General features: G+C 53.7%; 1 protein-coding gene across 1 annotated transcript in view; it reads right to left on the bottom strand.

The window, feature by feature from the left end:
- The window catches only part of KIAA1671 (KIAA1671 ortholog), a 127,031-nt gene extending 119,454 nt beyond the window's left edge, over positions 1-7,577 (bottom strand). The window contains exons 1-3 of the mRNA XM_068989479.1: positions 7,496-7,577; positions 4,139-5,719; positions 2,143-2,230 (exon numbers count right to left, since the gene is read on the bottom strand). Coding sequence (XP_068845580.1) covers positions 2,143-2,230; positions 4,139-5,664 — 1,614 coding nt within the window. The 5' untranslated portion in view covers positions 5,665-5,719; positions 7,496-7,577. The remainder of the gene's footprint in view (positions 1-2,142; positions 2,231-4,138; positions 5,720-7,495) is intronic.
- Positions 7,578-12,275: the final 4,698 nt, after the last annotated feature.

The following is a 12,275-nucleotide window of genomic DNA, read 5'->3' as shown; positions in this document are numbered from 1 at the left end:
GCACTCTCGCCCCCGCTGGTGAGCGGACAGATGGGCTCTTGAGCCATTCAGTGCATCTGCTGTGACTTTAAGATACTCATTTCCTTTCATCTGGCCAGTTTCCTCCCAGAAGCCCTGCTTTGCCCATGTGCACAAGCCTACCTGAACAGCAAAGGTCATACAGAACTGTCAGCGAAACAGAAGAGCCTAGATGGCCATCTGAAGGGCTAAATAAATTTTGATATATGCAAACAGCTGACTACCACACAGGCACTTGGACCCACAGAGAGGGGGTGGTTCCCAATGTCCTAAAATCGAAGGACACTTAAAACGCTGTTGTGTTGATGGAAGAAAAGCAGATGGAGGAACTATGATACCATTTAAAAAAACTGTAGGGTTGTGTGCATGTATATACATACATGCATGTAGATAAGCAGTGGAGAAGAGATATCAATCAATCTGACCAAAAAGAAAAAAGAGCATTGGTTCCATTTATATAAAAATCTAGAAAATGCAAGTGAATCTGTAGTGACTGAAAGCAGATCGGTAGTTGCTTTGGGGGAAGAGGGGGTTCGGTGGGGGGAATTACAAAGAAGAAACTTGCAGGCGCTGGAAATGTCCTCTGTCTTTATGGTTTGACAGATGTACAGAGAAGTCAGAGTTCACCTGCTCTTACGCTTTAAATACGTCCAGTTCACTCTATGTCTGTTATACCTCAACAAAGCTGTTCAAGAAAAAACTGAGCTCAAAACAGGGCTCTGAAAAAAAAAAAACAGGGCTCTGTGACAACCTAGAGGGGCAGGACGGGGCAGGAGGGAGGGTCAAGAGGGAGGGGACATGTGGATATACTTAAGGCTGATTCATACTGATGGATGGCAGAAACCAACACAACCTTGTAAAGCAATTATCCTCCAATTAAAATAAGTAAATAAATAAAAGAAAAACTCGAAATTTCAGAAAGCATCAATCACACATCCATGATACCCAGCAGTTATTTTATGAGCTTTTTTAAAAAAAAATTAAACAGACTAACCGAAAATACTTTCTAAGCAATTGCTGGTGATTTTTTTCTCCTTCTCCTAGCTGACAAATGAGGGGGTGAGGAAAGGAGCTGGGGGCATAATGGGGGGGAGTTGAGGGGGTTTCTATTGACGTTTTTGATTTTTATTTATTTATTTTTGGCTGTGCTGGGTCTTCATTGCTATGCAGGCTTTTCTCTAGTTTCGGCGAGCAGGGGCTGCTCTCTGTGGTGCACGGGCTTCTCACGGGGGTGGCTTCTCTTGTCTCGGAGGATGAGCTTTAGAGCACAGACTCAATACTCGCCGTGCATGGTCTTAGTTGCTCCAAGGCAGGTCGGATTTCCCCGGATCACGGATCGAATCTGTGTCTCCTGCATTGGCAGGCGGATTCTTTACCACTGAGCCACCAGTGAAACCCTCTATTAGCATTTTAAAAAATTTCATTTGGCTGCACCAGGTCTTAGTTGCAGCATGTGGGATCTAGTTCCCTGACCAGGGATCAAACTTGGGCCCTCTGCATTGGAAGCTGGGAGTCTTAGCCACTGGACCACCAGGGAAGTCCCAACATTTCAAAATGTTCATTAATTTCTCAAAAAAGCAGACATTCTTACACAGGAAAAGCCATATCCTCCTCCTGTCTGCACAGACAAAAATTAATGCCTGACGATTCTATTTGCAAACAGTATTCAACAGCAAGGAACAGCGAATCATGGGGCATTCCTCATGGCTCAGATGGTAAAGAACCTGCCTTCAATGCAGCAGACTCAAGTTCGATCCCTGGGTTAAGAAGATCCCCTGGAGAAGGAAATGGCAACCCACTCCAGTATTCTTGCCTGGAGAATCCCATGGGCAGAGAAGCCTGGTGAGGCTGCAGTCCATGGGGTCACAAAGAGTTGGACACGACTGAGTGACAAACACACACACACACACACACACACACACACACACACACACAGCAGAGTATCACAGTCTATCATACCAGAAGGGACTTTAAAAGTCCCAATGTGAAAGGAAAAAAAAATGTCTTATAGTCCATGAGAGGTTTCTGAGTCTTCCCTGGATCTTCAAGATTGTAAAAGCCCTTTTTCCAGTAAGTATCACTACCCACTGGGGGAAAAAAAGGACGTGCCAAGCGGCTTCTTACCTTTTCTCTTGGTTCTCTGGGGAGCTCACCGCTCAGCTCCAAACACTTTTCATATCTGACGTCGTTGCTTGAAGCTGCACTAGAAAACCTGGCACAAGAGACCCAAGTTACTTGTGTGCGGCCAGAAGCTGGGACTCCCTCCAGCCCACACCCCGTAAGTAGTTCAGGAACCCAGGGGTGAACGAGCACTGAGATCATCAGAGCAACCCTGCCCCATTTCCTCCAAGATGGGACGTGTCCTTTCCAGTCGCCAAACCTCTCAGGCCGGGAGGGAGAGAGCCTACCTTAAGCACAGCATCGCTGGGGCGGCGGCAGCCCCAAGCTCGGGGGAAGGGGCCTGGGTGTTCGTGCCAGCTCTCCTTCCTGCCTCCCCACTGAGGGAGCTTGGCTCAGGCTCGTGACCTCACCTGAGCCTCTGTCTCCTCATCTATGAAATGGGGATAATTAACGCCTCCCTGTCGTCTTTTGTAGGTCAGATAAGAGGCTACCCAAGGCCCTAATAGCTACATGAGGGTATAGAGAGAGGAGCAAAGATGCCCCAGGAGCGATAATTAATGGCTGCAACCCCACAACAGCCAGCAGCCCCACTGCAGACCGACCGCAGGACTCGGGGGCAGTGGGCGGTCAGGGAATGCGTCCGGGAACAGGCTTGCCTCTGCCTCTCTGGGTGACCTTGGCCCAGTCTTGATCACTCTCTGGGCCTGTTTCCCAGCCGTAAAGGGGAAATGAGAGAAAGGGGAGTTGGAGCTAGACTCTTCCCCATCTCTGCCGAGTTCCCTGGAGCGGAGGCTAAAAGATTAGTTCAGGGTTGGGGGCCTGCAGAGAAGAGGGAGGTGAGACAAATCAAACATCTTGAACTTGACCCACGGGCAGCAGTCCAAGGGCTGGCTCTGGGGACGCATGAGGCTGTGCAGTTGTTTCTAAACCCAGAGCCTCAGTTTCCCTACCTGTCAGATGGGAATAACCTGAGGGACTGAGGGGCGGGGGACTCAGGGAGGGGAGGTGCATGAGGTCCTGACATGGGTGCCCCTTCCTCTGTTCCCTGGTTTTATTATTTGGCCACACCATGTAGCTTGCGTGATTTTAGCTCCCTGACTAGGGACTGAACCTGGCAAAAGCGCTGAGTCCTAACCACTGAATGGCCAGGGAGCTCCCCTCTTTCTCTGTTTCCTGAATTCAGGGGTTCTCAAGCCTGGCTACACATGAAAATTACTTTGGAGATTTTGAAAAACCAAGATGAGAAGCCCTCCCCAGATCTGCTGAATCAGAGTCTCCAGGGGTGGGGGTCAGGCATCGATAATTTTTTTTCCAGGTCATTCTAAATGCTGACAGCCAGTGGTCTCAGCTCTGGCCGAGCTGGTCACCCTGGTTCCCAGGGCCAGGAGGGCAATCTGCCCAGAGCTCCCACCCCCAGGAAGCTCAACTGCTGACAAACTATGTCGGTGGCATGCGTGCCATTAATGAGCTGGCGACACACCCCGGTGGCATCTCCCTATCTTAGCTGAAAAGCCACTTGCGGAGAAACAAAGGAGGAAGAGATGTCAGGGGCCAGGCCTTGCTTAGAAAATTATCATTAACCAACAGGATTCATCATATCATTTGAGACTATTAATAAATACAATGTGTCGAGGGCTCCCTTGGGCTGAGCGATCTCCAGTAGTATCTGAGTCTTGGCCTTAATCCTTTAATGCAGGCCTTAACATCATTTCCCTTTACGAGATGAAGAAACCGAGGCTCAAGGTGGGGAAAGCGACCTGCTCAAGTCACTGGCCCTGCCGCTGGCATGCATAGTGAGGCAGTGCTCTCCTCCACACCTCAGCCTCCTGATCTGAGAAATGGGGGCTAATGCCACTTCCTCTCAGGGCTGGGGTACCAAAAGTGCCCAGAACAGAGCCTGGTGCCCTGCAGTCTCCTTCCACCTCATGGGGGGGTGGTCTGTGGTGAGGGGCTGGGGCTCATGGAGCCTGGAGGAAACCCGTGGGGTGTTCCCACTTACAGTTTGGTCAAGTCTGCTGACAGTGGCCGTGTCTGGACCGCCCTCCTCCTGAGCTCCGGCTTTGCTTCTGAGCTCTCAGTGGCCCAGCCTTTGATCCGCTCCTGGACGCTCACGCCCGCTTTCTCTGGCTCCAGCGGGACGGCTGAGGACTCGGGGGTGGCTGGTGGGGACTCAGACCCCGCTGCCAAGGCCGAGGCACCCTCCTCCCCAAACAGGCCAATGCAATTCTTCACACCACCCCTGGGGGCCTGCTCTCCCCAGACCCGGGTCTCTCCCTCAGCCCCTCTGCTCCTGACCTCAGCCATGTCTTGGCCTTTTCCAGGCCTGGGCAGAGCGGACTGGGGTTCCTTGGCTGCTGTCTCTGGCTCCCCATCCAGCGTGGCTTTCTCCTCCCCAAGACCTTGGGCACCGATGAGGTTGACCCTGCCCATCCCCCCCTGCTGGCACGGCAGCCTCTCCTTCCGTTCCTGGATCTTCTGGGCCACCTGCAGGAAATTGGAATCTGGGTCTTGTGGAGGTGCTTCTGCTTTGACCAGACACTCCCTGTCCACCCTGGGTTCTGGGTCTGGCCTGTCGGGTCCCTGCTGCTGGGCGGCGGGCCCTGCCATGGCCTCCTCCGCTGCCTTCCTCGCCAAGGCCTCTCTGCTCTCAAACCGGGCCGTGAGGTCCACGGACAGAGGCCTGGGCCTCCTCACCCACGTCTTCTCGGGAGGGGTTGGGGGCAGCTTCCCTGCTCCGGCCACCCCGCCGGGGCCTGGCTTCGGAATCTGAATGGACTCGGTGAAGATGGCCGACACGGGCCTTCTCTTCGGGCGAGGCCTAGGTGGCTCTGGGGCAGCGCCTCCTGCACCCTCCACGCTGCTGGCCTTTGACAGAGGCTCCTTCGGGCCGGTCTCCTCTGGGGTGGCCACCGGCTTGGAGTCCTGAGGCAGGGAGGCTGGCCGCGGGAGGCTCCCCACGGGCTTTCGGGCTGGCGGGGCAGGCTTGGCGGCCACCTCAGGCCGAGGGGCGGAAGCAGGTCCCTGAGACATGCCTGCGTTGGCCTCGCGAGCCCCCTTCCCCAAAGCGGGGTTGGCTTTGGTGCTTTCGAAGAAGATCACGGGGTTTGGCATGGGCCGCGGGAAGGCGGCCTTGGGGTACAGAGACGCGCTTCTCGGGCGGTCCCTGCTCCCCACCTCCTGCCCTGCCAGGCCCGGCATCTTCTCGTTCAGATGCCCTGAGGCCACGTCCTGGGAGGGCGCCCCGGCGGGAGATGGCCTGGCCGGGCTGGGCCACAAGGGTGTCACGTCCGCAGCTGCAGCCTTCTCCTTGGAGAAGGGTTTGGGGGCGAGTCTTGGCAGAGGAAGCAGGCGGACCGGGCTCCTGAGGGGGCTTTTTCCTTCCAAGAGCAGTGCCGAGGGGGGCCCGGGGGCATCGCCAGCTTGGCGGAAGTAGGTCCGAGTCAGAGCCTCCTCCTTGGAGAGCTCGCCTAGGCCCGGCACCCCCGTCAGGGAACTTATGGAGCCGACCTCCACCCGCGTCGCCATGGTTACGGTTGTGGATCCATGGGGAAGAAGCGCGTCAGAAACGGAGAGGCAACCACTAAAAAAAATGTATAAAGTAAATTTAAGATTCAGTCAGTGTCTGGGTTGAAACAGAGAGATTTGAGGGCGAGATGGAGATGGATGAGGAGAAAGAGACCGGAGCCCCAGGTCTGGACTAGAGCTCTCCACTGACCACCAGGCAAGCCTGGGCCAGTGGCTTCCACCCCTCAGCTCTGGGCAAGGGCAGCGGACTAAAAGTCCTAACTCTGAAGTTCGTTCCAGCTCAAAGGGTGCCCAAACGGTGCCAGTGTTCACTTGGACTCTCCCAACTCGCTTAATCTCAAGGCCAGCTTTCAGGGTAACAAACGATGCTCTCGGCTGTACAGATATGGAAACCAGCGGAGAGAGGCCGAGTAACTGACCTGAAGTCACTCAGAGAACAAAAGAGGCAAAGTTGGGATTCGAACCTGGGTCTGACTCCAGACGCACACCGCAGGCTCCCAGGGTAAGCCCTTGTGAGATTCCTGTCCCTGCCTCCGCGGTATTTTCCCATTTCAGAGCCTGCCTACGTCAGGCTGATCCTCACCCTCTTCAGGACCGAGCACAGAGAGGGCAGGTGACCAGCGCCAGCTCACACAGACACCCAAAGCCAATGGTCCCAAGGTCACAGAGTTGGCAAGTGGCCTCAGAACTCCAGCTCCCCAGACCGTCCCTTATCTCTCCCCCTTCCCAGTCTTTCCAGCAGCCTTAAAAAAAAAAAAAAGTCATCCTCATTTTCCACTCCACCTGCTGTCATCATTATTATTATTATTATTGTTGCCTTTGGGTTCTTTTCAGCTGAACACCTATTTTAAGGTGACTGCCTTCAGAGTCTCAGTAAGAAGAGTATCATCAGCTAAAGATGAGAGTTACCACAAGTCAGGCCTCAGGGAAGCCAAGGGCTCCCTCTGTCTCACGAATCACATCCTCCTCCCTACAACCCTACGAGACGGGCATGTGATCATCGGCCCCTGTTTTGCAACGGCTCAGGCACAAGCCCCTTGCTCCTCCAGCCATGAGCTCTGCTCTCTCAGGACAGGAGACCTCTCTCGTCCATCCTCCAACGACCCTGAGAGGCAGGGCTTGTCCTTATCTCCCTTTGTAAGGATGGGGCCCAGAGAGGTGGTCTGACTTGCCAACCATCAACACCGCTGAAACTGGATCTCAAGTCCTGGATCCATTCAACTCTCTCCTTTTAACAGTAACGTCCTATTCCTTTCTGGTTGTAAAAAATCCCAGACGATTTGCTGTTCTTGATGCGTCCCCTACCCTAAAAACCCCACCTTCATGCCAGTGCTGTTTCCCTACAAAACTGCCCCCAGCCCGCCCCCTCGTCTAGATGGGCTAAAAGTAGAAGGTGTTTTAGTTCCACGCAAGCCTCCCGCTTCCCTTCTGGGGGCCCCACACTGCTGTCCCCGGCTCTGACTCACACAGCAGCCTGCAGGAAAGAAAGGCGGACAGATTTTTATCTTTTCTTTTCCCTACACGCTCTCGATGGTGCTAAACTGATTCCTTCTTCCCAATGCAGAGAACACCGTCTAGACAGGGTCAGAGGCAGAAGAGAGGGATGGAAACAGAAAACTAGAAAATCGAGAGAGACTTGGGAGGAATCCGTTGGCAGTGACCTGGGGCGGAGTGCGCAGGCATGCAGGGTCCTGCCCCAAACCGGGACTGCTCATCATTAGAGCCAGCTCCCGTGACCTCCGGGACACAGATGTGAGATACGGGACAAGAACAGGATATTCAGGGGACAGAGAGAAGATTCCCTGGCAGAACCCACAGGAGCCCCACTTACCCGAGCTGGAAGGTCCTGGCTGCAGACGTGTGACTGCCGGAGAAAGCGAGCAGTATCGTGTCTCATCGCGGATGAACGAGGCTGTCTGCACACACCCCTGGCAGCAGCCGGCAAGGGGTGGGGTGGGGGGCGGGGGGCAACAGGGGTAGGCTGGTCCCAGCAGGCTGAGTTGCAGGCAGTTCTGGGGAGACACAGGGCGACAGGCTCAGTTCTGGGGTTCTGGCAAAAATATGGGCACAGACAGCGCGAAAGCTTTCGAGCTCCAATCGCATCCCGCTGGCATCTCTGCCAGCTTGTAAAACTCAACGCTCCTGTCAGCTTTTCAGTATTGTCGCCTTGTGGATACACATGGGCATCAAGGGTGCGGAGTCCGCAGTCAGCGCTTAATAAAAACCGCCCCTGTTCCTCTGAAATGTGTTTTATTGAGCACCTACTGTGTGCAGAAGGATGAATAAGAAATATCTCCTTTGTTCAGGGAATTAAGAGTCTTATGTGAGAAACACACACACACACGCAACTATGCTGGGCAATAAACATGGCTTATAAAGAGGGACATGGGAGGAGTGCTTCCCTGGTGATCCAGCGGTTAAGATCCTACGCTCCCAAAGAAGGGAACACAGGTTTGATCCCTGGACAGGGAACTAAGATCCCACATGCTGCAAGGTGTGGCCAAAAATAAATAAACCAAAAAATTAAAATAAGTAAAGGGGGCTTCCCAAGAGGCTCACCAGACAATGCAGGAGCTGCAAGATACATGGGATTGATCCCCGGATGGGGAAGATCCCCTGGAGTACTCCAGTATTCTTGCCTGGAGAATCCCAAGGACAGTGGAGCCTGGTGGGCTATGGTCCATGGGGTCACAAAGAGTCAGATATGGCTGAGACACGGAGCGACTGAGCACGCAGGCAAATGAAGCAGGTCACGGGAGCACAGAAAAAGGAAGACAAACTGCCTACAGTCGGGAGTGCTGGTCCCAGGAGACTCCCCTGGCCTAGAGGACGTAACTCACGAGCACTCGGGAGCTGGCCAGCTCAGGAGCCAGTGCCCCTTGTTGTTCTGCTCAGCAGCACTTCGAGGTCCTCACACGCCTCCTCGGGGCCTTTGCACATGCTGCATCTGCTCTCTGAGACGCTCCTGTTGCTACACACAGAAACTGGCCCAGCCCTAAGGTCACAGTTCAGACAGTGCTGCCCGCCTCCAATCCAGTACTCTTACATGTCCAGAGGCCCACAGACACACGACAGGACTCATAAATACAGTTATATTTCGTAGTGCAGGATCCCTTGCTTCATATCAGCGGAGGTCCCCAGAGAGCACCCCAGCAGCTAGCACAGTGGCCTGGCAGATAAGAGCACTGAACGCATCATTATTGAGTGAATAAATAAATGAAGAGCTATCTTCCTGGCCCTACTGCCCAGGTGCTACTAAGATTCTGAGTAAGGGCAGGAGTCCTGAGTTTCACGACACGAAGCAATCTAGGACATAAGTTCCTCTGGCAAGCTCTAGTGGGGCCGTGGGTCAAGTGCTACTGAGTGACAGAAGCAAAGAGCTGTGAAGAGCTCCGCTGGGCAGCCCAGCCCGCCGCCCCCACCAACAGGTCCAACTGCCGGGGACGGGCCACCGTCAGATACCTGCTGTGATGGCACTAACCCCACACTGCCACACGCACTCATCTACCCGAAGGTGGAATGAACGGATGCTACTCCGTACGGCTTTTCCTGGGAAGGAGCACCGAGAGCATCGTTGCTGAAGCAGGGTCCATGGCTCACCAATGTCGCCTGCAACTTTGGGATCCCTGAACCCATTTCAGGGGCCAGACTGCAGGGGAGGAAACAGGGGAAAACAAGATAAAAGATTCTTGGTCCACTTCCTTCTTAACCAGAAGGGTGTCTCTGTTATCCCTAATTTCCTTTCTATCTTGGGCTCCCTCTCAAGCTTCCATTTAAAATGCCAGGCAGATGCCTGATCTATAAATATGGTTGCGGGAACGAATCAATGAGTGAATCGATCAATCAGTGAACACAGTGGGGGTGGAGGGGGGGGCAGGAAGAGCTTTTAAACCGCCGTAGTGGATGGCTAAATAATATTTTGAAGTCTTTCCCAAACCTAGAAACCCATGAGTCTCAGGTTTTCCTTTAACCTGTTGTAAAATACAAGGAAACCAACTGAAATGCACGCTTTAAAATCTTGCTTTAAATGCATCACATATGTTATGCTTAATTTAAGAGATGTTAGTCTCTTCCAAAACATTTCAGAAGCCCACTCACACAGAAGACAGATGCTGGTTTGTTTTTTTTTTTCCCCCGGGGTGGCCTGGCTCGCTCTTTTCAAATATATTAGCATGGTAGCCAGAGTCAGGTAAACAAGAGCTCCCTGGAGAAAGCAGGGACACCAGGTATGAGCTATGTCTGGTTTTATCTACAAATCAACAGGGCGGTCGGCTCGGAGAGGGACAGATGGGCAGCTCCGGGAGGTCAAGAGGCCAGGGTGGAACAGGACACCTTGGATTTGTGGGCGGCAGCAGTGGACCTCTGCTGTCCCTAAACCTGCCAAGTCCACAGGCTTGATCTCCCGGAATTGATCTGCAAGGTTTGAGATTCCCATTTCCTGCAATTTTACGCAGGGAAAAACCATGTTCCTGGGAGCTGAGTCACTGACATCAATAGCGGCTGAAGAGACAGGCGCCCGGCAAGAGCATTCATCCCTCCACCCTCTGACCTTCCTTCTAGAAGTCGGGCTCTGCACTGGATGCCGGGGGCGCGGCCGTGGAGCGCACAGGCTCCCGGGGGGATCCGACAGAAGCTCGAAGGGACAGAGCAGGAGAAGCCCTTCCATTCAGAACCCGACTGTGTGGCAGCCTCGCTCTCAGATTCGGAGGCGTTGATTCATTCTAACAGCTGTTGTCGATCCCTCATAATTACACCCCTATATCTGATCCGAGAGCTCACAGTCATTCACTCAGCCAGCTCTGGGTGCCGTTTTCCTGGGAATGCCACCATCTGCTGAGGGCCGAGAGCCAGTCCTGACATCTCCCAGCACCTTCCGGAATGTGACCCGGCCTCCCAAATCTGCAAAGCCATCCCGCGTGGCACCCCGTGCAAGGGTTGCCCCCAGGAGAGCAGGACTATGATCAGCGCGGGTACTCGGTCCACCCACAGACCCCAGCAGGAGAGGGACCAACATCTAATGTCAATGGAGTGTGTGCCTACCCTCCTCTCCCTCCCCATGGCTGCGGCCCCAGTTCATTCATTCCAATACACAATTACTGAGCACCTACTCAGCTGGTATAAATAGCTCGCCTGCCAATGCAGGAGACACAAAAGACGAGTTTAATCCCTGGGTTGGGAAAGATCCCCTGGAGAAGGAAATGGCAACCCACTCCATTATTCTCGGCTAGAGAATCCCATGGACAGAAGAGCCTGGCAGTTTACAGTCCATAGGGTCACAAAGAGTTGTAAGTGGCTGAAGTGACTTAGCCCACACACACACCATGTGTCAGGCTCTGTGGATACAGCAGTGAATCAAACATATAGAAAGCCCTGTCCCCATGGAGCTGACAATGATGAAGGTGGGGACAGACCATAAATGACATAAACAAGCAAGACACATAGACAATCAGGTAAGTGACTTTCTCTGCTGGCGCCTCCTCCAATCTGTTCTCTGGCAGCAGCCAGAGGGATTCTCTAGTACACAGGGGTCATCATGCCACTCCCCTGCTCAAAGCCCACCTGGGTGGGTCTCCCCACTGCCCTCTGAAGGAGAATCAAACTCCCCTGGGGCCCACGGCAGGGTCTGGATCCTCTCCAGCTTCAGTCTCATGACGGACAGCTCCTCCTTTGTCTGTCTGTCCCTCACACTCACTCACATTCCTCAGCACATGAACCCTGGGTGGGTCACGAGACCCACTATGCTTTTCCTTGCCTTCATGCTTCTACACTGCCACTTCCTGCCCGGCTAACCTCAGCACCAGCCACCTCCTCCAGGAAGCCTTCCCTGATGTCCCAGGGTGGGTTCAGGTACCGCTTCCCTGCTCTGCTGTCCAACTCTCCCAGCTCCTCCCTAGCCCAGCACTGATCCTGCATGTGGTAACCGCCTCCAGACTGGGAGCTCCTGACCAGGAGGGTCCTGAGTCCAGTTCACAGCTGTATCCCCAGAGTCTGGCACCGTACCAGACATGAGGTCAGTGTGCAAAAAACACCTCCAGGGAGAGCATGCCTGAGAGAAGGAAATAATAGTATCCAGGGCAGGTGTGGGTGTGGGAAGCTGACGTGCTCACCTGCTCCTGGGGACAATCTAAGTGACAGAAGCAGTGTGGCAATATTCGCTTCCCGCTATTATTTTTGGAGATCCCACCAAGAGTCAAGGATTCAGTGACTCTGCACCTTCTGCCTTCTCCCCTGGATTACCACCATTCTACAGATGCAGAAAATGAGTCAGATCTCAAGCTAGTGAGGGGGGATGTTACGGCTGAAATCTCCTGACTATGAATCAGGTGTTTTCCCCACATATACCTCACCCCCAAAACATTCATTTATTTTTAGCCTGGTCGTCCCGAGTCTAAAAACGTGTGCTGTGCAAGGGACTGTCATGCTGTGCCTAGTCGCTCAGTCGTTCTGAGACCCCCGTGAACGGCAGCCCACCAGGCTTCTCTGGCCAGGGGATTTCCCAGGCGAGAATACTGGAGTGATTTGCCATTTCCTCCCCCAGGGGATCTTTCCAATCCAGAGATCGAACCTGCGTCTTCTGTGGCTCCTGCATTGTGGGCGGATCCTTTACCACT

Source organism: Capricornis sumatraensis, chromosome 17 (assembly GCF_032405125.1).
Source record: "Capricornis sumatraensis isolate serow.1 chromosome 17, serow.2, whole genome shotgun sequence".
Lineage (NCBI taxonomy): Eukaryota > Metazoa > Chordata > Mammalia > Artiodactyla > Bovidae > Capricornis > Capricornis sumatraensis.
Note: the sequence above shows the minus strand (reverse complement) of the source record. Positions and strands in the feature narration are given on the sequence as shown.